Source organism: Numenius arquata, chromosome 22 (assembly GCF_964106895.1).
Source record: "Numenius arquata chromosome 22, bNumArq3.hap1.1, whole genome shotgun sequence".
NCBI lineage: Eukaryota > Metazoa > Chordata > Aves > Charadriiformes > Scolopacidae > Numenius > Numenius arquata.
Window position 1 is genome coordinate 7764784 of NC_133597.1, and position 22951 is coordinate 7787734.

The 22951-nt window shown below is 46.4% G+C and overlaps 1 protein-coding gene across 1 annotated transcript in view; it reads left to right on the top strand.

Annotated features, from left to right (window-relative positions):
* Nucleotides 1-312: 312 nt before the first annotated feature.
* The window catches only part of CDON (cell adhesion associated, oncogene regulated), a 34600-nt gene continuing 11961 nt past the window's right edge, over nucleotides 313-22951 (top strand). Inside the window, exons 1-13 of the mRNA XM_074162347.1 lie at nucleotides 313-388; nucleotides 2940-3212; nucleotides 4682-4828; nucleotides 5155-5298; nucleotides 5696-5983; nucleotides 6839-7108; nucleotides 8024-8380; nucleotides 12352-12635; nucleotides 14413-14587; nucleotides 16069-16197; nucleotides 17799-18005; nucleotides 18705-18886; nucleotides 20159-20264. Coding sequence (XP_074018448.1) covers nucleotides 313-388; nucleotides 2940-3212; nucleotides 4682-4828; nucleotides 5155-5298; nucleotides 5696-5983; nucleotides 6839-7108; nucleotides 8024-8380; nucleotides 12352-12635; nucleotides 14413-14587; nucleotides 16069-16197; nucleotides 17799-18005; nucleotides 18705-18886; nucleotides 20159-20264 — 2638 coding nt within the window. The remainder of the gene's footprint in view (nucleotides 389-2939; nucleotides 3213-4681; nucleotides 4829-5154; nucleotides 5299-5695; nucleotides 5984-6838; nucleotides 7109-8023; nucleotides 8381-12351; nucleotides 12636-14412; nucleotides 14588-16068; nucleotides 16198-17798; nucleotides 18006-18704; nucleotides 18887-20158; nucleotides 20265-22951) is intronic.

Below are 22951 nucleotides of genomic sequence, written 5' to 3' on the forward strand. Positions count from 1 at the left end.
TTGGTTCAGTGCAGATGCCTCATACTCCAGCTGTGGAAAAAAAATCTTATATTAAGAATAGTACTTGGAAATGTAGTTAAGTTCAACTTCTAACTCATTTTTACAGATGGTTTCTATATTGCAAAGAATATTGGCTGTTTCCTGGTTGCGCTTTTTTTTTTTTTTTCTTAAACCCCAAACACTTTGTTGTAAGAGAGTTAAAAGACTGACTCCTGAAGCTTACAGTAGACATCTGTTTGTTTGTTTTGTAGCTGTTTCGGTGCCTCGTCTTAGTCTGGAGCTTGGTGCTTTCAACTCGTGGAATCTGGCGCTATGCATCCGGATCCCGGACGCTTACAGGCACTGCTCTGCATTGCTGCCGCCGGCCTCGCCGCTGCCACCACGTCAGGTAATGCCTTCCCGCCCGAGCCGAGGTGACTTGGGCGCAGGTTTTGGAGGTTGAGTCCAGGCTTTTTGAACGAGCAAGGGTTTAGAGTGTGTTTCAAAGTGGCCAACTTACATTGGCCAACGATGAGCGGCCAACTTGTACTATCGATAATCCGCTTTTAAGGGCGCACGGAGTATTTGCATGCAGTCTTATGCTGAATATATGTCTTTGCCTTTGAAAACTTGGCTCAAAACAAGTGCTCGAACGTGGAGGACTCTCAGTTCCATAGGTTTGTTCTTTGGGATCTCCACAGACTGAGCTGGATGCCGATTTTGCTGCATACAGCGCATTTTGTGTTCCCATGGGCTTGGGAGGGGTTTCAGATTTGCCGGGGGAGAGGGGAATCAGATCTTTGAAACACGAACGCTGATGCGTGGCTGCAGTTGGAACAGCTCTCGCGTTAAAAAAAGAAGAGGGATGGTTTTAATTGACACATCTGCTCTGTGTAGTCAGCTTGTCTTAACGTAACCACACAAAAAAGAAGCTTTTACTACTTTTAGCACTTCATAGCCAATTGTTATAAGCAAATGGGATAAATTTTATTTTTCAAGCAGTCATAGGAGATAAATTCCAGCTGCAGGGTCACTGCTACCAATTTTGACTTTTACACTGAGCACAAAGTGTTGGTGTCATGAGCAAGGGCAGGGGTGAAGATGAAAGTAACAGTGCAGTTTCGTAGCTCTTGGTGGCTCGCAAACTGAAAAGGTCATTGCTTTTCTCTTATCCCTGGAAATTCAAACTGAACTAACAGGAAAAACAGTTTTCTAATTAAAAGCTAAAAATGGACATCTGGAATGCTTGGGTACCATTTTTTATGGATTTCATCTTTTTTTGTTAAGTGAAGCCACACTTTAATTTCCAGTTTTATTTTATGTTTATGCAGATAGTTTATGGTTCTGTTCAAAATGCGCAGTTTCTCATCTGAAACTCATAAACAGAGCTTGGATGGACTGACTTTAGAAGAAAAGCACGAGCTGAGGGCCCCACCTACAAGAAAACTGTCTCTTATTTGGATGTCATTTAATATCTTCTTGACCTGTACTATCTGGAATTCCTTAGCTTATTTACAAACTAGAAATTGTTTTTCCCGGCCACTGGGTCTATTTTTAAAGACGTTTTTTTTCTGCCGAGTTTCTAACCAAATAGGAGTTATCGGTGTTAATTGCCTTTTGCTTGCTCTCTTCGTACAAAATCTTTAGCAGAGAATTCCGTAGAAAACAAATTGAAATAATTCCCAGTGTTTCATTGGCCAGGATAGGAAAAAATTTCCTCCAACAAGCAGGAATTTTCTTCTGGCAAATAAATGGATTCTCATAACCAAGTTGTGTGGAACTGAACCTTTTATTTATTAGCAGCTTTTCCTGTTTCTGTTCGTCTTTACTCAGTAAAGATAATGGATGCCCAGTTCATCATTCTTGTCCTGATGAAGTCCATGTATTTGGAAATAACAAGAGCCTTTGCTGTTCATCCAGGTTTTTTGGTTGTTTTTTTTTTTTTTTATCCTGCTATTTTTAATTATTTCTGCAGACTCGGAGACGGTTCTGCATAAATACCTGGCAGGCTGCTACCATTTCTAAAATTTTACAAGTCATGTCCGGGCTCTCTTCATCTGGGATAGATCAGCTGCAGCTGCCTGTTCCCGAGCTCTCTCTCTGCAGGTGATGGCTGCTGTTCTGCCCCCCGTAAATCCGGCGGGATTGCGGTTTGTGCCAGCAGAGCCAGCGCGATGCCTTTGCCCTGGGGGTGCCCTCCTGTGCGCTGAGCCTGCCCGCGGTTAATCGCCCTTACCCTCTTGACGGAGTTGGAATCTTGATGTTTTCCCTGGTGTTAGAGAGATGGTGGGAATCTGTCACCAGTGTCTCATACAGAGGACAAGGTGACACCTGCTTGAGCATAGAATCATAGAATCATTCAGTTTGGAAGAGACCCTTGGGATCATCAAGTCCAATCATCAACCCTGCTCTACAAAGTTCTCCCCTACACCATATCCCCCAACACCGCATCTAAACGGCTCTTAAACACATCCAGGGATGGTGACTCAACCCCCTCCCTGGGCAGCCTGTTCCAATGCCCGACCACTCGTTCTGTGAAAAATTCTTTCCTAATGTTCAGTCTAAACCTACCCTGTTGGAGCTTGAAGCCGTTCCCTCTCGTTCTGTCGTTAATTACCTGTGAGAAGAGACCAGCACCAACCTCTCTACAGTGTCCTTTCGAGTAGTTGTAGAGAGTGATGAGGTCTCCCCCCAGCCTCCTCTTCCTCATACTAAACAGTCGCAACTTGGAGTTTAAACCCTTTCTTTGTCTGTGTTTGGTCTGAATAGTCTTTTAGCAATATCTAACCTTCTGATGGAAGAATTTTGCCAGGTCTGAGCAGCGGCAGGAGCCTTGGGAGAGAGCATTACTATAAAGCAGATTATGGTCAGTTTTTTGCACGAGTCGTCATTAACCGTATTGCTTGTGTTCGTGCAAAATGCCTTCACTAACTGAATTTTTTTTTTTTTTTCCCTTTTAGATTTAACTCCCCATTTTATTTCTGAGCCCTTATCTACTGTCCAGAAGCCTGGTGGGCCCGTACAGCTCCACTGCTCTGCTGAGCCCTCCACGGCTCGCCTTTCCTGGCTGTTCAATGGGGAGCCTCTGGACAGCAAGGTGGGAGAGGTGGAAATCCAGTCGGGAGCTTTGACAATCCTCTCCCTTGGCCTGTCGACGTCTGGGCACTACCAGTGCGTGGCCAACAGCAGCGTGGGCGCCATTGTGAGCAGGCCCGCAACGGTATCCATGGGCAGTAAGTGAATTTTTCTTTATGTTCCTCACTTCTTGCAAATTATATAGACCTCAACTGGTTTGTGTGGTTTGTTTATCTTTGACTTTTAGAGAAACCCTAGTTTCGAGAGAGGATTTTTTTTTCTTAATTTTTTTTCCCCCTCAGCCAGTACTTGGTACCTGATCGATTAGACACTTTTCACCATTTATTTTTCTACTGTGTTACCTGACACCTGGCGGGTGATGCAGCCCTGGAACAGATCCCCCAGACAGCTTGTGGTTCTCCATCCTTGGAGGCCTTTAAAGACTCAAGTAGACAGAGCCACAGCTGATCGATTTGGCGTTGGTGATAGCCATACTGTGAGCTGAAGGCTGGGCTAGAGACCTCAAGAGTCCTTTCAAGCAAATACAAATATTATTCAGTGAAATAACATTCAATTCAATGAACTGACCTGAAAGTACAAGGTTCCCAAAAGCTTCTTTTCAAAAAGGATCTTGAAACAGCAACTGGGCTGCTGTGCATTGCAGCAGTGTGCTTGAGAGTTGATCAGCAAAGAGGAGAAATGAGTGAGAATCGGTGCCTGGGAAATAGGCAGGATCTGCAAATTGTCCTCTTCGCTTATTTCATTTCATTTGGCTAAAACTGTCTAGATGTTCTTCAGGTGGGGACTGTCTTCTCTCCTTTTAGGTGCAATTTCCCTTCTCTCAGCGCTGGTTCTTCTAACCAGTCTCTGCCTTAGCACTTGATCTGTAAATTATTTGCTCTTAAAGGACTTTAGAAGAGGAAGGGCGATGTTTTCCATGTGCAGAGGATGATGTGGTGCTGAGAATGGGAATATAAAATTCCTCCGTGAGCATGGTTTGTCTGCTTGGGATCGCGGTGCTGGCTGAATCGGGCCTTTGTCAAGCAGGATTTTGAGTGATTTCTCTGTGAGGGCACCTCATCTATGGAGCATGTCCAAAATCCCCCTGGGAGGAAAATTTCTTAAAAGTGAGAGAAGTAAGTGTTTTGGTAAAGTACTGACCCATGGCCAGACCCTCTCAAGAGAGCTGTAAGGGTGGCTGACATAGAAAAACTTCACAACCTGGAAGATGCTTTGAATGTGAAGGGAGCAGAAGAGCAGCTTTCACGCTTTGCTCCTCCTTTTGAGATTTTAGTAGGGAATTGGAAGGTGCTGTTAGCTGCTGGGGCTTTCTGCTGGCCTCATAGCTTGTGGGAGGCGCTGCTGTACTCAGTGCTGTGTTAATTATAATCACAGAAAGACAATTTAATGTTTCTTATGGACAGGCTTCCTGCTGTTTGTGTAAATTGTCTTCTGCGGTGCCTTCCGAGCCCGTGAGTAGCACTGCCATCTGTCAGATTTCTCTGCTGGCTTTTCGTAGAGCAGCTGAGGGAACACAGGAACTGCTTCTTCTGTCCTGACTATTCCCACGTAAAAGCTGCCCCTTTCTGTAGTAGCTCCTCTTAACCTTTTACCAATTCTCTCCTAGGTCTGGCTGATTTCGATGCCTCGGTGAAACCTGCTGTTGCAGCAGAAGAAGGAGGTTCAGCTTTCATTGGGTGCGAGGTGCCAGAAAGTAACCCCAAAGCACAGGTTCGCTTTCAAGTGCAGGGGAAATGGCTGGAACAATCCACAGGTGAGGTGGTTCATGCCACTGGTCAGCGATATAAATATCCAACAAAAGCTTGCCTGGATTTTTTTTTCTTAGAATTTGAAGGAAAGAAAGACTCCAGATACTTGCAGAACTTCATGTGCAAATCACTATCTAAACCTACCTTTCTAAATTAATATCCTTTGCACGACTTGTTTGTGATCCTACGTTTAGAATAGATTGGTATATCTGACAAGTTATTTAAAAATATGTTTGTTTGTTTGTTTGTTTGTTTTTTTTAAGGAAGCCTTTTTTTTTTTTTTTTTGAAACTAAGTTAAATATGATCTCTCTTCTTTCCCCACTTGTTTAGACAACTACCTAATTCTTCCATCTGGAAACCTGCAGATTTTGAACGTATCTTTAGAAGACAGAGGGTCCTATAAATGTGCAGCGTACAACCCAGTTACCCACGATCTCCGAACAGAGCTCACTGGACGTAAGCTCATAGTCACACGTGAGTATTCAGTTCAGCTTTCCAGAACTAATATGTCTCAAACCAAATAAATAACACCCCTAAGACTTTTAGTGTGGGCATTTCAGCCTAAATACCCGCTGGTCTCAAATGCCACGTTATGTAAAATCTATCCAGTGTTATTTGCATATTCCCCTTATTTCCCCTTCCCAAGAGGGCAGAGCACTTAGCCCTTGAAAAGGGGATATTGCTACTACTCCAGTCGCCAAACTGATTTTGGAGCAGGGCTCCTGGAAGAGAGTGTTACAGCGTCATGCTTGGTCACCAGTACAAGTAGTTGTGCTTGAAAGACATGGCGAGCCTTGGGCCTGGGGGGCGGGAGGGGAGAGTGGGGTCTCGGAGACGGGTTAGTGATACAGCCTCGTCTCCTTTCCCGCAGGCTCCTCCTCGGGCAGCTCCGACATCCTGCACCCCGCGTCCCCCCAGCACCTGGCAGTGCCCCTGCACAGCCCCCTGACCCTGGAGTGCGTGGCCAGCGGGTCCCCTCCCGCCGCCCTGCGCTGGGTGAAGGACGGCCGGGACGCGCTGGAGACAGGCGGGTGGGAGCTGCTGCACTCCCACCTGGTGACCCACAGGCTCGAGGCCTCGGACTCTGGGAATTACTCCTGCCTGCTGGAAAACGAATCTGGAGTAGTGAAATACGTTAACTATTCGCTTACTATACTTGGTAAGAAATAAAAACATTTTCATGTCCAGGCAATGACCGTTTTCTTAGTATATTTGTTGGTTTTGGCATCTGATTACAAATAGCCTGACATCCTTCTCAACCTAAGCGTATTAAAATAAAGAATAAGATGCATCCATAATGACCATATCTCATCATCACCCCCGAGTTAAAATCCATAACTATTTATCTCTTCAGATCCTTCGTGGTCTGAAATAATTAAGCAGTAAAGGATAACAAACTGGGAGGAAAGAACGGATCTGTTTATTTTTCTGCGGAGTGCCAAGTGTATATGGGATACAGCATCAATAACGTGCCAGAGATCAGATGTTTCTCTCTCAAGGTTGTATATCAGCAAAAAGCTGGCGAGGAGAGGCAGCGTGTTTGGATGAGGACAAAAACAAAAGCAAAAGAAATATATTTGGCCTCTTTTGTGTGGCTGCAAATCTTTCCTAATCTCCCCTTTCCTTTGTAGCAGATTTTCCTGTTTGAGGTTTTTGCCTCCATGACTGTTTTTGTTTGGGTTTTGAAATGTATATGTTAGAGTAGCTCAGAAAACAGGTTGTTGACACACAATACACCCTTTGTTTTGGCGATGTCACTAAAGAATTATTTTGAGAATACAGGTGTTTTATTTACAGTATTAATGCAAACATGTGACTGGAATAGAAGGGAGAGACCATTAAAATAAGCAAATGTGTGGGGAAAACCAGCTGCAGGCTGCCTAGAACTGGAATTATTTGGTGCTTGCTTAGCCTTTGTACGCAATAAGTTTCTGTAACATTTCACAGCTTTTTTTTCAGGACTTAGACTAAGATCAACATGTGGTGGTTCATGTAAACTTATTTCCCTTTATAGAACCTGCCTCGATCTCCAAGGGGCTGCAGGATGAAACTGTGGCCGCTGGCGCCACTGTGCATTTCTGGTGTGATGTCCGCGGCAGCCCCGCTCCCACCCTCTCCTGGTTCCACAACGCAGCCCCCCTCTGGCTCTCCCCACGGCATCTGCCCACGGGGAACCGCCTGCGCATCCGCGGCGTCACCCCCCAGGACTCCGGCTTGTACCAGTGCGTGGCAAACAACGGGCTGGGATCTGTGCAGTCCACGGGGAGACTTCGCGTCCAGCCAGGTAGGAGCACTTGCAGCCCTCAAGCCCTCAAGAACTCCAATTAAGCATTTTGTACTTCAAGCTTTATTCCGTTTTTCTGGCTTTTTTTTTTTTTCTCCCTAGATTATGTATTGATTTGTTTCTGACCACTGTTTGTAGCAAATCCTACAGAGAAAGTGCTTTCAATTGAATTGTAAGGCATTTCTGGGGTGCTGTGGTTACTTGATACCTAAAACCTAGATTACCAGCTGCAATTAGATCAGATTATGATTGAATTTGGCACGATTTAGTCTTAAATAAATCAGGTTCCTGTTGTGCTGGACCAACTGGTATTCTTATCGGATTGGCTGATGAGCAGTTAATGCCTGTTCCATATCCTCATGTTTACGAAGTGGTCATCAGAGTTGGGGTTAATGCTCGCTTCCCCTGGACCAGACTAGCAGGTACCAATGGTTTGATCACTTTTCAGCCTAAAACACTTTCTAAGACCCAGAGAACCTGATTTCTGCCACAGGGATGTTGGCAAGACATCCACGCTGTTCCTGTGCTTCCTGCCATGTGCAGCTGAAGCTTTTGCCTTTCTCTGCACCTGTGGAGATGGACGTGAGCTGCCTGAGCAGATGGTTTGTGACCTGCGTGTGCTGGGAGTGGACAAAGCCACGCTCCTCGTTGAAAGCCACGTCTGCCTTATTTAGAAAACGTGTTGTTTGAGTGTGGTTTTCTATCAGTGCAAGGCTCAGCTGATCTTTTCAGTCTGGAAAAAGGTCTGGAGAGGCTGTCTAGAGAAGAAATAACTGGTTAAACTTTCCAGAGAACTGTTAAAATGGTTAAAAAGAAACGAGTGACTTTTTTAATTGTGTTGACTCATTGTGGCATTAAGCGTGTCATATTTCTTAGCCAAATTCATTCTTCGGGTGTTTTTCTTTTCTCCCCTAGGCAAAGGCTCCAGCCCAGTTATAGTCTCTCCGCCAGCAAGTGTCACTGTGGTAGATGGTGGGGACGTTACACTGTCCTGCAATGCCACTGGCCTGCCCGTCCCCGCCATCCGTTGGTACGACAGCAGAGGACCCATCACCAGCCGCCCTTCCCAGGTGCTTCATTCCAAACTGCAGAAGCCTCCTTGGGCAGCGTCAGGCAGCGCTGTGGCAGATGCCACCAGCTCCTCCACCGTGTCCCAGGCGGGCTGGAGCTCCTTGCACGTGAGGAAGGTGACTCCCGCGCGTGGCGGGGACTACACGTGTGAAGCTGTCAACGAGCACGGCTCCGTGGTGGCCAAAGCCTCCCTCACAGTCGGTAAGCTTGAAGCACAAAATCACACAGTCGGCTCCCTGGTTTAGGTGAGAAATGCCTCAAAATAAGAATTAACAGCAGGTGGGAGGTGTGGGTGTCCCAGGTAAATGAAGCAGAGGAGTCAACTGTCTTTAGGGGCCAGTTCCTCCCTCCTACCTCAGGCAACGGAGAAGTGAGTGTGTGCTGCAGGGATTTGACAATCTTCTAGGTGATAAAAGCTATCCAAGGGTGGGGTTTTTTATTTCTTGATTTTTCTACAAGGAAATGACAGTTCTTATACTAAAAGCAAGATAGGAGAGAGCTATTTTCCTTTCGTCACATTAGAATATTATGTGATGTTAATAACAGCTTTAAGCCCCTCCTCCTCCAAGTTCCCTTCACAAGAACTAAGATGCAGATTTTCAGTTACGTGAAGTGACTTGAGTTTCTCAGCTCTTTCAGCGTCTTGCCTTAGTAAATTTAGCTGAACTTCAGTGAGATTTAAGGTCAGTGGAATTGAAGACGTGGCCCCATGTTTAAGGTTCTTTGTTACGATCGATTAGAGTTCAAAACTCATGCGAATAATTTGAAAAGATGGTTAAAGGTTCACTTGGAGGAAGAAGGAAAGAAGAAACCTCAAGAAAGCAATCCCATCGTATAGTTTTATAAATAAGTTATTGTTGGACCTTGCTGAGTGGAAACACAAAACTAAATATTATCCCAGAATTCAGTCTGTCAAAGAGAAAAAGCCTACTGCTTTGCCTCAGAATTTTATGGCAGTAAGTTCAATTTTAATGTTTTGTTTATTAACTTTTATCGGTTTCTAATACTTTGTAGTAGCTGCTGATTATGGTGCAGGGGGTGGTTGAGGCATTTGGTTTTGATATAAAAGTCCTTAAGTAGTTTCTGGGAGCTGTTAGGGGTTTAGAACAGTTCCCAGCCGTGCCAGAAGACATGCTCAAAGGTTTAGATGTTTTAATGAAGAATTTGTGCCAGGTAGCACACACTTCTGAAGCACCTGGATGGCTTAAGCTGTGACTCCCCTGCATTTCTTTGGTTGTAGGATCAACTTAAGCAGCTCGTTCCCATGATCTGCCCTGTGTGAGCACGCAGTAAAGAGAGCTTATTGGGCTGAAAAATATGTCTTTTTTTTTTTTTTTTCTTTCCTTTTCCTGCTGGATCTATTCCACAACGTGATTCATTGCATGGCCTTAAAAGCGGGCAGGGCAACTTAAGCCACCATCATAGTGAGAAACCACCAGAATGTGAAATGATGGCCTTAGGATCCTCTACCCACGGCGCTTATTTGAAGTCTTTTTTAGACAGTTGTGGTGTTTGTGTGCATGGCAGTAGCTTCCCAGAGCTACTAAACACAGGGTTAATTGTCCAAAATAACTTCATCTAATGGAAATGAAGGAGAAAAATATACCCCAGGAGCCTGAGGAGTAGGCAGGTCGGTGTAAAACACGAGAAAGAGGAGCATTTATTGCAGGTGGTGGAGCAGGCTGAAGCTGTCTTGGAGAGAAGCCGGGCACCTCTGAGAAGTCTTGAGCGGAGTCAGGATGCCTGGGGCATCTCTCAAATCACCCCATCTGCTGCATTCAGGTTTTCAGAGTGTCGTCCCCGCCTGTGCTAAGGTGCTCGGAGAGGAGGGAGGATCCTCGGGCTGTGTAAGGGGCCAGGAAGCGGCGCCTGGGAACGTGACCTGTTTGCACGGAGGGAATGCAGAGTTTGCCCTGCTGTGCCCCCAACCCTGGCCGTGCCAGCGGGTTGGGATATGCTGTTGTGTTCGCCCCCCTGTTTCAAGAAGGGTGTAGAAGAACTAGAAAAGACGCTGTGAAACACAGCAGGTGGATTTGTGGGGTGTGGAATAGTTTCCACGGGAGGAGAGGCCAAAAAGGTGAGGGCTCTTGACCTTCAGAATCAGGCAGCCGCAGGGGAGACACAACAGCGAGCTGTAAAATACTGGTTATTATGGGGAACGTGAGTAAAAGCTGTGAATACATTATTTCAACACCCAAATTTGGATCATTTGGTCTTCCTCTGGTTGCTGTCAGAGGCAGGATTTCAGGCACATGCAGCCTTTGATCTGATCTAAGTGGATGCTGCTCGTGTCTCGCAGTGGGGCTGGGCGGCCGAGGAAGAGGAGTAAGTCTTGGTGGCAAAGGAGAAAGGGATGGCACTAAAAGCAGCAGCCAAAAAAAGTTGCTTAATGACACAGCAGCGCACAGAAGTCTGATGTGCTGGTTTGTATGGGTAGCAATTATGCCAGAAACTTAGTGAGAAGAGCTTAGATCCAAACTGTTCAATGGAAATTGTTACCCGGGGCTTGTTTTCCGAAGCAAAAAATAACACGCCACTTGCCAGTTGTTGACGACTCCCCCCTCGTAGCAATAAACACAGCAGTGGCTGCGGGTCCCCTGTCACCAGCCCCAACCACAGCTCATTCTCCACGCGCAGAGGCTGTTTCCCCCGGGCCAGCAGGCATCAGACCCCCCGTGCCCCTCCACAAACCCTCCCTGCCCTCCACAGCAAGCGGGACTCCTGCCTCCTCCAGCCTCTCCGCGTTTGGATCTGGTGTTAACGCCCGGTATGGCTTCGCCCAGCAGCGGGAGATTCCCTTTCGCTCGGAGACGGTTCTGGGGGCGTTTGGAGTAAACTCCATCTGGCTTTGGGGACGTGTCCCCCCCCCCACGTTGTTGCCGCCTTCCCCTCTCCCAGCTCTGTGGCATCGCTAAATAAATGGGAAGAAACAATGAAGGGATGCTTGCTGAGAGAGTGTCTTCAATTGGAAAAGAGAACTTTCCTTCCCAGCTTTTGTAAAAAAAGTGGCCAAAAATAGCAGCCACACTTGCTGCTGGTATTTTAATGGAGGTTTGGAGGAATCTGAGTCGGGCAGGCGAACGCTGCCTGGGCTTTACATTACCGAGGAATTTGTTTGTTTTGTAAACCAAGTTCCCTTCATTCCCTTCCCTCTTCCAGACCCCGGCACGGAGCATAAACCTACACAAATCTGAAAGGAGGGACGGGGCTCGGAACATCTGGTGGTGCCGGCGGCTTCCAGGAGCCGCGCTGCTTCCCAGGCCCTCCTGCTTTACGCACCCATGTCTTCTTGTCCTGGACAATCTCAGATGTCCAACCTGCTGCCCCGTTCCTGCCCGGAATGCTGGAATGCCAGCAAGCCCTGCAGCGGCCCAGCAGGGCTTTTTTTTGTCTCACGGCCCCTTTCAAACTACTGATATTATATATATATATAAAATATATATATAAATTATTTTTTTTTAGATTTTTTTTTCATACCAGGCAGAGTAAATAGGATGGAGGCTGGAGCAGGATTTCTAGAAATGCATTGGTATTAAATTGCACGTTAGATCTGCCTGTAAACTGAGTTTATTCTCAGCATAAATTTTCAAATGAAGTAGTCGAGTTGTGCAACTTCCAAAGGTTATTGAAATTACAGCTCAAACCTCAGCAACTGAGGTAGGAGAATGTCCTCTTGTGTGCACGCCAGTGCAGGCCATGAAGAGTTCCTTGTACAACTGTGACTAATTTAAAATTACTCCGTTTGTGTCACAAGTGTAGCTATATATTTTATTTTCTTTCTTTTAACATGCACCGCCACTACTTAATTTTTCAGAGATGCTTGTCAAACGGTGCCCACAGGTGTGTCAGCTCAGGTTTTCTGTCTTTCCTACTGTGTGAAAAAAAAAAAAAAACAAAACCAAAACAAAACAGAAACCTAAAAGAACCCTGAACACCCCAAAAACACCACCCAAAAAATGCCTGCCCCAAAAAATGTTCTGCTCTGGGAAAAGAAGCCGGCAGAGAAGGGCAGAACTTGGCACCGGGCTCGGGTCTGCGCGGGCATCCCTTGAGCTGGCTTTTTGCAGGAGGGCTTGTTTGGAAATGACGCTTTTTAAATGATTTCTTGTTCCCGCTGCACCGGGGCGAAGGTGCATCGTGGTGGGGACGTAACCACACTCCTCCCTTCACAGTTCCTCCAGAAACTGGCCCCAAAGCCCGAGAAATGAAGACTGCCTGGAGCCATGAAAGCGGTGGCGATTTTGATGCCGAGGCGGCGTTTTCAAGCCCGGCTCCAACAACAGCGCATTGGGAGGCGGTGGGGACGGAGGAAGCCTGGCGGGCACCTGCCCCCCCCGAGGCCCCCATCATCCTCAGCCCCCCGCAGACGCTGAAGCCCGACGTGTACAACCTGGTCTGGCGGGCAGGGAGGGATGGGGGCTCCCCCATCAACGCCTATTTTGTCAAGTACCGCAAGGTAAGGACTCTTCCAGCGCTGGGGCGGGTGGGTTTCCTTGGGTTGGGTCTCCCCGGCCCCGGTGATTGTTTGGTCACGAGAAGGGGGTGTCAGGCCAGGGTGTAGTGGAACCACAGCGTTACCCTGACCATACAGGCGGCTTGTGCCAGGGGTGACTGAAGCTGGTCACAAGTACGCTGTTTCATCTAGTTTTAAGTGAGATTTATTCAGCAGAGCCCAGGTTTTTATTTCCTTTACAGGACCGTTATGGTCCGTGGGGAGCGGGGCTCCGGGGTGTGTTTGTGAGGAACCTCAGTGATGTTAAAAATGCAGTTGTGTGAACAAGCGTGAGCCTGGTGGGTACAGCTGGGATCAGAAGGGAAGCTGAGTATTGGCCTAGTACATCAGAGAGTTTGCTGCTCTGCATCCCAAAGAGACGCTGTTAAACTGAAGTTATCAAATACAAAGGTGAACCACAATTTCCTAAGCAGATACCTACCACGTATCCAAAAATGGTGTGTCAACAGCGAGCTCTTTTATTAAAATCAGAACCAAGCAATGCCCGTGCCCGTTCTTCCAAGCAAACAGTTTTCTGCATGGCAAAGCCGTTTGGTTTATTTTCCATAAGCTTTTTAATCCTCTGCATCCTGATCTTGTCTTAGCCTGGAGGGAACGTTTAGAGTTTGACCTGTTAGTTCCTGAAAACCCGGTGCCAAAGCCTGTTGATACAATTTCTCCTCCGAAGGTGGTTGGTTCCCGTAAGCCCTCAAAGCTTTGGATGCTTCTTTGACCTTTCTGATGCTTTACCCTTCACTGGTAGCGATCCTTTCCACGATAGATCTGCTCACTCATGTGTCTCTCAGCAGGAGTTTACTGTGGGTTTTTAGGGTGGTGTTCTCTTTGTGTCATTAAATTATTTTATTGATTTCCCTCTTTTAAAGAGGAAAAAAACCCTTAGAAGAGTGGTTGCTTCAGAAGAAAGACCTCTTCCATAACCTTTGATAATCCACAGCATTTAGATCTGCCTTCCATGTTTTATTAAAGTCTTATATTGTTTAGTAGTTTATTTTTGGTAGAATCTTTGTCTTTTCCTCTGGGATTTGAGTTAATGTTTTCCTGTAAAGGTCAAGCATTAAGAGACTACCCTGAATCTCTCTCCTTTCTTAAATGGAGCTGGTGATTTCACTGTTAAATTAAAAAGTGTTTTGGGTTTGTTTTTTTTTTTAAAAAAAAGGGAAACATGCATTAATAAAAACCAAATCTTTGGTCTCCCTGCTGACTTTTTTTTTTTTTCCAGCCTCGAGAAGTAACTAAGACATAATTTTTGTTGCCCATTTTAGCCAATAAATAAATTTTAGCCAGTAAAACTTCAGCATTTTAAAATGCTTAAGTCCAGGAAAAGCTGGGACAGTTCAGGGAACATATCTTTCTCATTAGGGTGTTGGGTCCAGCCCTTTAATGTCACAGCTAAAGGCTGCGTGAAGTCTTTAAAATCATTTGGTTTCTTGCTAGTTTTAGCCACAAGTGAAAATGAGCATTTTTTTTTCCAAAGACAAGTGCGTGCTTGTGTACGGAGAGGGAAAATAAGTGGAGTTTATCAAAGGAGCGCTGCGGAAGTAGTTGCCAAAGTGCTGATTTGTGGCAGAAGCCCTTGGAGCCGAACCATAGGTAGATGCAGGAAAACACAAGGAGTTTTGGCAAGTGGCAGAGGTCCCTTGGACGGGGAAGCGCTGGGGTATTTGGGTGCTGGGGGGGCTCTGTGCTGTTCCCCGCTGATGCCACTCTCTCCCTGTCCCAGCTGGAGGACGGGTCCGGCGCAGCGGGCAGCTGGCAGACGGTGCGTGTCCCCGGCAGCGAGAGCCAGCTGCGCCTGGCCGAGCTGGAGCCCTCCAGCCTCTACGAGGTCCTGATGGTGGCCCGGAGCGCGGCCGGCGAGGGCCAGCCTGCCATGCTCACCTTCCGCACCAGCAAAGGTAGGGGCAGCATGACGGTCCCCGTGTCCCCGGCTTTCCATGGGAAGTTGATTTAAAGTACGTCAGTTCTATGTTGTCTGCTAAGCCATGTGTGTAATGCTCTGCCATTTGATTGCTAAAGAACAGCCTCTAAAAACTGAAATACTGGGGGGTAAACTTTCCTGAGCATTACCAGGGCACTTGGTAAGTAAAAGCTATTAAAAGCTTGATAATACTATTTTTGGGATGATTATTAAGATTTATACTGTAAGGTTCCTCTTGCTTAAAGGCACTCAGTCAGGGAGTGGCCTGTCCTTGTTGAGGTTTTTCAGAGTATCACCAAAGAAACTCCGCGCCATCAAATTTCCACGTATCAACAAAAGCGTTTCTGGTTTGCTTTGCAGAAGCTTTGGAGCGAGTCTCTGGGCTGAGCAGAAGGCAGCCGTGTTGGTGGTTGCCTGCAGACAGCGAGAAGCAAAAGAGCATTTCTAACCAAAGCCAGTATTTTCTTCCCAGCTTGGGGGCTGGTGGCTGCACTCTAAAGCATCCAAACAATCAGATATTTTTTGTACTGATGTACAAGAACCAGAGAGCTTAAGATGTTATTAAGAATGTCATGTATTTGTGAAATCTGTGAATTCACGATACATATATACATACCACCACAGGCCAGAACTCAGCCCGGTATCCTGGCCCCAGCTTCCATAGTGTTTTTATTTCACTGAATTTCACTGAATTTTTAGAGTTGGAAGGGACCATAAAGATCATCTAGTCCCACTCCCCTGCTGAGCAGGATTGCCCAGAGCATGTCAGAGCATGTTACTCAGGGCTGCATCCAGGAGGGGCTTGAAAGTCTCCAGAGAAGGGGACTCCACACCCTCCCTGGGCAGCCTGTTCCAGGGCTCTGGCACCCTCACCGTGAAGAAGTTTCTTCTCATATTTGAGTGGAACCTCCTATGTTCCAGCTTGTGCCTGTTGCCCCTCGTCCTCTCACTGGGAACCACTGAAAAGAGTCTGGCTCCCTCCTCCTTCAACCCACCCTTTAGATACTTGTAAGCATTGATAAGCTCAGCCTTCTCTTCTCCAGGCTAAAGAGCCCCAGCTCTCTCAGCCTTTCTTCGTAAGGGAAAGAGGGCTCATTATTGAGCCTCTTTCTCTAGACATGAGTTTCAGGGTGCAATTTTCCCCCCTTGCTGTGATTTCCCGATGAGAGGGGGCTCTGAAACCCAGGCAGGAGCTGGCGGTGTCACCGCAAAGTGCAGCGCTGGGGGTGTTGGCACCACAGATGGGCAGTTGCTCGTCCCTAGGGATGACGGGGGGAGACTCCTCTCTTGCTCCCCTGAAGGAGCTCCCTAATTGCTCTCCTGACTGATGAGCTTGTGACTGAGAGCCGGGGCTTTAGTTCCCTGCGCCGCAGCCAGTGATCTGTGCAGTGAGCGCATGGTGAGAGGCAGCCAACAGCATTTTCTGAGCTGATGTACCGTGTATCAAATCTTTCTTAGAAAGAACATCATCCTCGAAAAACACTCAGGCCCCGTCTCCACCGGTGGGCCTTCCTAAACACCCCGTTGTGCACGAAGGGACAAATAATTTCGGCGTCGTCCTTCCAGACCTGTCTCGGCACAGCGGAGGTAGGTGTATGGGTGGTTTGTAATCCATCTGCTAAAAGCCAGGTCGCAAACGGACGCGTCTCAGTTCTCTTGTGTTTATTACTGCTCTAGGTGCTTGTGTCACCTCTTCTATTTCCTATTTATTCCCTAGGCTTTTTTGTTACAGGTGGTTTTTCCTCTCTTGTGGGACTGCTGTGAGTGAGGTCAGGTATCTGCTAGGTTTTCTCCTCCTTCTGTGTTTCCAGAGTAAAAGATCACAGTTCATGCTTTGGGACTGACTGAAGTTACCTTATTCCAGTCAGTGAGTTAGCCTTTTACCTCAAGTTTCCCCAGCAGCGTTGTCACCAAGTAGCAGTGCATTTCTTACAGACTTCAACACTGACGGTGGGGTATTTGAAGCTGTGAATTTAACAAATGCACGCCCTAATCTCATGAAAATATGCTGTTTCCCAGGATGCTGTTACCTGCGTGTGTGGCTCTCAAAAGAATAAATCTTCCACGTGTAACCCGTGTTCTTGCTGCTCGTAGTTTAACCTGCCATTGCTTTTTGCTAAATACTCTGTGGTTTTCTCTTCTTTTCTACTGTGAAAGATCCGGAGGAAAAGGGGAGATGGGAGATTCCCATGTCAGGGGTTTAAGTTCCCAAAGGGGCTTAGATCTGTTCTGAATGTTTTCCCTTGGTTTCCCGGGGATAGGCTTATTTCTGATGGCATGAAGGATACAACCACTCACCAGTAGGTGTGACTCCTAGCCTGGTTTCCAGTGAAAGCAGCATGTTTATGGTCCTTTTTCTCACCACCCCAGCCTTGCAACTCATTGACCTAATTCAGGCAAATTTACTCAGGGTGATTTGGTGTCTAAAGTTTGGGTAAAACCGAAGGGGAATGGAGAGGTTTATTAATAGTGTAGGTGAGGAGCATTGCATGCTTGTGACAGTACTAAATATCAGAGGAACCACACGAGGGGACACCTTGCCCAGCTGCAAACGCTCAGCTTTGTGTCCCCAGAGCCGCTGCTTGCTGGTTCCTCGCTCAGTTCCTCTTCTCACCAGTGACCGGCTCCGTGTTAATGAGTATAAGCTAGTTTAATAGAGCCTTACAGCTCTCATCGCTCGTCAGGACGGTTATCACCAGATGTACTAACACCATCTCTTTCCGTTCTCTCTGTTCCACTGCTGTCTGTAACTTCAAGTGAGTTCAGTAAGTACATTCTTCCTTGCATGCTGGGTTTGCTCTTGGGCCTCGCTTCTCCGGCAGTACAGCGCTCGGTAGTGTGGGAGGGTTAAGTCTCGTTGGGTCTGGAGGAATTTCGGGGTTTTAAAAATGATAACCAAATTTTTCCTGTTCGCTTTGTATATGTTTCCATGTAGTGGTGGGTTGGGATGGTGCAACACCATATCTTTTTTTGATTATTTTATTGATAAAGCCACCGATTCCTCTGTTTTCTACTCTTCAAGCATCTTTTCCAGAAGAGTATGGGGAGTAATTTACAGGAGAATTTAAGATTCTCCTTGTTAATAAGTGAAGTCTAATTGAATCATCAGCCACTTGTTTAATCAGTTGCTACAGAAAATGCAGTTTCAGATGACTCTAATCCTCTTGTAACTGAACTTCTCATTTCAGTGCCAGAAGCTCCTGACCGACCCACGATCTCCACGGCATCAGAATCCTCCGTCTACGTCACGTGGATCCCACGAGCGAACGGCGGCTCCCCCATTACGGCCTTTAAAGTGGAGTATAAACGCCTGGGTCGAAACAGTGACTGGCTCGTTGCAGCCGAGAACATTTCTCCTTCCAAGCTTTCTGTGGAAGTTCGTAACTTGGAGCCAGGTATTAAAAATGATCTTTCCTTTACCTTAACTGTTGTTGACTGTGCTCCTGCTGAGAGAATCCTGCAGCTCTTTGTTTCATTTTAACTTCTGCTTGGATTATTCTGTTTCTGGTCAATTAGGTGGTTGAGGGGGGAGGGTTGTGTGGAATAGGAGCTCGTTACATGAATTCAAGTTGATTTCTGGCTTTCCAAGTGGAAAAAAAAACCCCACCATAATTTAATACTTGTTCATGTGGCGTGGAGGGTTGTGTATTATTGCTATTTTTAACCTAATTGTTCTTTTAGTAAGCACTCAGAATGCAAAAAGAGAAAAATGTACTAATGGCAAAACACGTATCCTGATTTCTCCCAGTGTCCAGCCCTCAAAGCTTGGGGAACGAGTGCAAGAGTAGGGGAATAGATGATGGGGCATCTTGGTGCCCAACAGTTTGCAGTTTAGGATCTTCCTGAGGTGATGGAGGCATCTCCGTCTCCCTGTGTAAGAGCCTTTGAATTTTTTCCAGGGTGAATTTCCCCAGTCGCTTTCAGAAGCTGTTTATATTCCTGATGTCCACATGAGTCTGTGGCAATGAGCCCTCTGGTCTTTGTAATTGGATGTTGTGCAAAAAGTGCTTCCTAATCTGTTTAGTCTCTCCTTGAACCCCATTTCTAGTGCTTGTTCTGTTACGTCTTCTTTCTTTCACTTTTTCCCTTAAAAGGCGAAATGTATAGGTTCCGTGTGATTGCCGTGAACACTTACGGGGAGAGCCCACGCAGTGCAGCATCTCGCCCTTACCAAGTAGCTGGGTTTACCAGCCGCTTTTCCAACCGTCCCGTCGCGGGACCCCACATCGCTTACACTGAAGCCATCAGCGACACTCAGATCATGTTAAAATGGACGGTAGGTGTAGCTGTCCCCTGTTCCTCTCGCACTTGTGGGCCGATTTTTACTGCTTTGGCTATTAAAAGTCAAGGATGAAGAGCTGATTGCAGAGCAGTGAGTGGTGGTTCCCCCCCAAAGGCTCAGAGATGATCTTGTTCCTCGACGAGGGCTGAGATACTTCATGTTTGTATGGAATTGGGTAATTGATTGGGCTGTGTGCCTCTCCAACCCCCTGTCCCCAATTTCCAAACCCTTTTTCCTCCTCCTGTCGGCTGTTTTGCTTTTTCCACGGTCTCCCAGCTCCCAGGGGATGCCCAGCGCCACCGGGGCTACCCCAGATGTGAGCCCGGTGGCCGCTGCAGGGAAGGGCTGTGGCCGCCTGGGTGCCACCTGCTTTGGCGCAGAGACGTGGAGAGGCGCCGCTGGGCTTCGCTCTGTCCAAACCCTGCTCGGGCCACGGGTTGCCAGTGATTTGGCTCCGTTTCCTGCCGTTCCTGCTGCTTTTGTCAATCCAGGCTGCAATGGCTGGGAGCAGGCGCTGCATTGAAAACTCGCCGGCTTCCCTCGAGTCCAGGAGAGGTTTCGCATTAGAGAAACCTTTTCCTTTCCCCTGTTACCTCCTCTTTTGTAAACAAGTACTTTAAAGTCCTTATTGAAACCCACAGAAATTCTTTGCTCTTGTTTTGAAATCTAACCCCCTGGCGTACTTTGGAGGATTTAACGTGTAGAGTTCCCAGTGTTCGTTTGCTCTGCTCAGCCTTAAGAGATGTTAAGGATAATAAACTTAAAATAACCTCTAGTTCCTCAGAGGCCGCATAACTTAAAGTAAAATATTCTTGAGCTGAATTTTCGAGTGACCTTAACTCTTTCTGAAGTCAAAATGGTCTTAACTTTCCCTTTTCCATTAATTACACACATTTTCAGGCTGTTTGTGGCCAAACCCTAATTGACGGTTTGGGAAGTGGTGTGGGAGGACAGTGTCACCCCCAGCTCAGTCTCTTGTCCCCCTCCTACCCCTCTTTTTTCCACTGCTCTGAGGAGCAGAGGGCTCCCCTGCAGCCCTCTGAGACGCCCTGGCGTCGTGCTCATCTGTGCCGTGTCTGCGCACCCACAGAAACTGAGAACCCTCTTTTCTATTATTTCTGTGCAAACCTCCCCCTACACCTTGCTTGCACAAGCTTGTTAAAAAAATACATATTTCAAGGTGATAAGAGATTCAGTGATGATGGCTCAACAGGACTCAATTAAAGTCTTTCTTCTCTAACGCAGTCTTTTAAAATTCTCTTTTAGTATATCACGTCGAGCAACAACAACACGCCCATCCAAGGATTTTATATCTATTATCGGCCTACGGACAGTGACAATGACAGTGACTACAAGAGGGATATCGTGGAAGGTAGAGTGCAGTGTCTGCGTGCGTAATAACACCGCTGGATGGGGAAGAACATCGTGTAGCCATGTTGGCTGTGTTTATATGAAATCTAAACTGCTTTTCCCAAACTAAGTCTTTACAATATATTTCACAGAAGTAGCGATCTCAACTACACAATGTCAAGTTCTGCCCACACATGAACTTGTTTCTTCCTTCTGAAGCCTCTTCTACATGGAAACTTGAGAACTAAATACGGGGTTTAAGTTTGTCTTGCTGCAAATCCTTGATGTAGATCTATTTAAACTGGTTTAGTTTAAAGTAGTTAAGAGAAAGCAGCATAAATGAGATTTAAACCAGGGTAAGCGCGTCTGCGTTACAGGCTGTACCAATAACTAGCTGCCTTTTAAGATGATTTACCCCAGCATGGATTTTTGTAAGCTAGACAGTACCTTGTGTCTAACTGCCTTTCTCTCCTTTGCCCTTGTCTAATTGCTTAGCCTGCTATAAGGAAGTTACTTTTAGCCTCAAGTGCCGTAGTATGCTGCAGATGCAGGTATGTTTGTGCTTCATTTTGCCTTTTAATCAGGTTATATTTTTTTTCCCCGTGCATATTAGATCATCATTTTCCTGGAAGAAGTTATTAGATAATGTCTATATTAGTCCAGAAGTGGAAAACCCTTTTAAAAATACTTTACTTAATGTCCTTATTGCTTGGGCTGAGTAAACGTAGTGATCTCATTCTGTCCCGATGACGTTAATTATTTTTTCCCCTCATTTATTTCAGTTACAAGAGGAATGGGCCTTTATTTTGAAAATTTTCCCCTGTTAGACAATACTCCACATAGTACTTTGATGCGTGACATAAGCTTTTGCCACGCTATAAAGCTATTGCAGATGCGGAGTTTGGGCTGGGAGGATTGCTTTAACGCAGCCCGTGCAGGCTGCACCTTCATCTGTAAATGTATTTTAGCCTTTGCTGGATGGAACTCGTGTGTTTATAAATCTTATCCACTGAGCAGCTAGTTGTTTAAGTGGGCTCCGCTGTGCTGTGAAATTAGCTTGTTTCTGATTTTTTTTATTTTTTTTTTCCGAGAGAGTGTGTGTGTTGAGCTCTTTGTGGCAGAGTCTGAAACCATTAGCAGCTGCTCTGCTCAGACAGAGCCTGCAACAGAAACTCACTTGGTGGAAATATTTAAACTTCAATTTTTTTTTACTGTGTTCCCCTAAATTAGCTTTCTGGGGGATGTTGGGAGAAGAGACAGCTATTTTCAGTTAAAGTGTGATTGGAAGCATTTGATGTGAAATATGTAGAGAAACATCTGACTTAAGGTATTTTTGCCATAAATCACTTGTTCTTCACTTTTTCCCCCTCTGTTACCTTTGAATTAATCTGTCTGTTTTTTGACAGGGAATTTTATCTTGAAATGACTGCATGAGTTGTGGAAAAAGTGTTGTGATGCCTGTATTAGCTAAGTACTTGCCGTAGGCTTTCCTTACCGTTTCCTGTTAAGTCTTGTCTTTCGAGACATTCAAAACTCTGCAGAAAACTTTTTTTTTCCCTCTCTTACAAATGCTGCTACAGGCAAAATCAGATTTTATTTAAAGAAAAAAACCAAGCACAAAGCTTGACTCGGATGGCTTCTCGGTATCATTAAGCAAAAGCAAACCCAGATCAGCCCCGTCCTGCGTGGAAGGTCTCAATTTCTCTCTTTCGAGGGTCCTGGAGATTGAATTTTAAATGTAAATGCAGTCTGATGTCAGTTGTTTAAATGTTTTTCCTTGCTAATGGTGCACGAAGAGGACAGTTAAAGTGCCTGTACTGATTCCAGTTCCACTAATGGTTTGAAGCGGAAACCTAAAACCTGGTGTAGTAATTACCGAAAGGAATGCTTGGGGGTGGGGGCGACGGGAAAACCGAGTTATGAATCTTGGGAAAACGTGCGATTTAGGGCAAGGCCGGTTCCAGCTTCAGCCGGGGCTCCTCCGCCCTCGCGTGGGACGGGATGGGGCTGGGACCCCGCGGCGTGTCCCCTGCCACACACCCCAACCGAGGTGGGGGTGCCCTTTTTTCTGGGGGTGGGCAGGGGGATCTGCACCCCCCAGCTTGGGGCCCAGAGAAACCCAAACGCAGCCCCCGCCAGCCCAGCAGGCTTGATTTTTTTTTTTATTTTTTTTTTTATTAATGCTTAAATCAGTAGGTGGTATGACAGTTTCTTAGAAACAGTGGAAACAGTTCAAGGTGGTATTTTCCAAGAGGGATTAAGAGCACTCAAACAGTTAATTAAACTCCTTAAAAAAAAAAAAAAAAAAAAAGAGAGAAAGGGGGGGAAGGGGAGGGTCGCTGTTTATTAAAATTTGTCACAAGCCCGTGAAAGTAAAAACTGGGAGTGATTTATATTGAAGTGCGCAGTACTTCAGGAGGGTGTCTAAATGAAAGGCTGGCCGGGAGCCAGAGCTGACAAACCCGTCCCAGGAGAGAGGGTGGCTTGGCCCGGGCTGCGGCTCCGCAGGGGCAGGCAGTGCCGGAGACAGTCCTGCTTCCCACTGTCTCTAATACAACGCACCTTCAGTTATTCGCGGTTTCAGGCTACCTTGAGCAACCCAGGTGTATCCTTCCTGCGAAAAAACGGGCGGCTTCGGCGGGTGCCTCGCATCAATTTTCAGGATCGCGGGTTGGGAGAGGGTCTGATCGCAGCAAAGTTTTTCCCTTG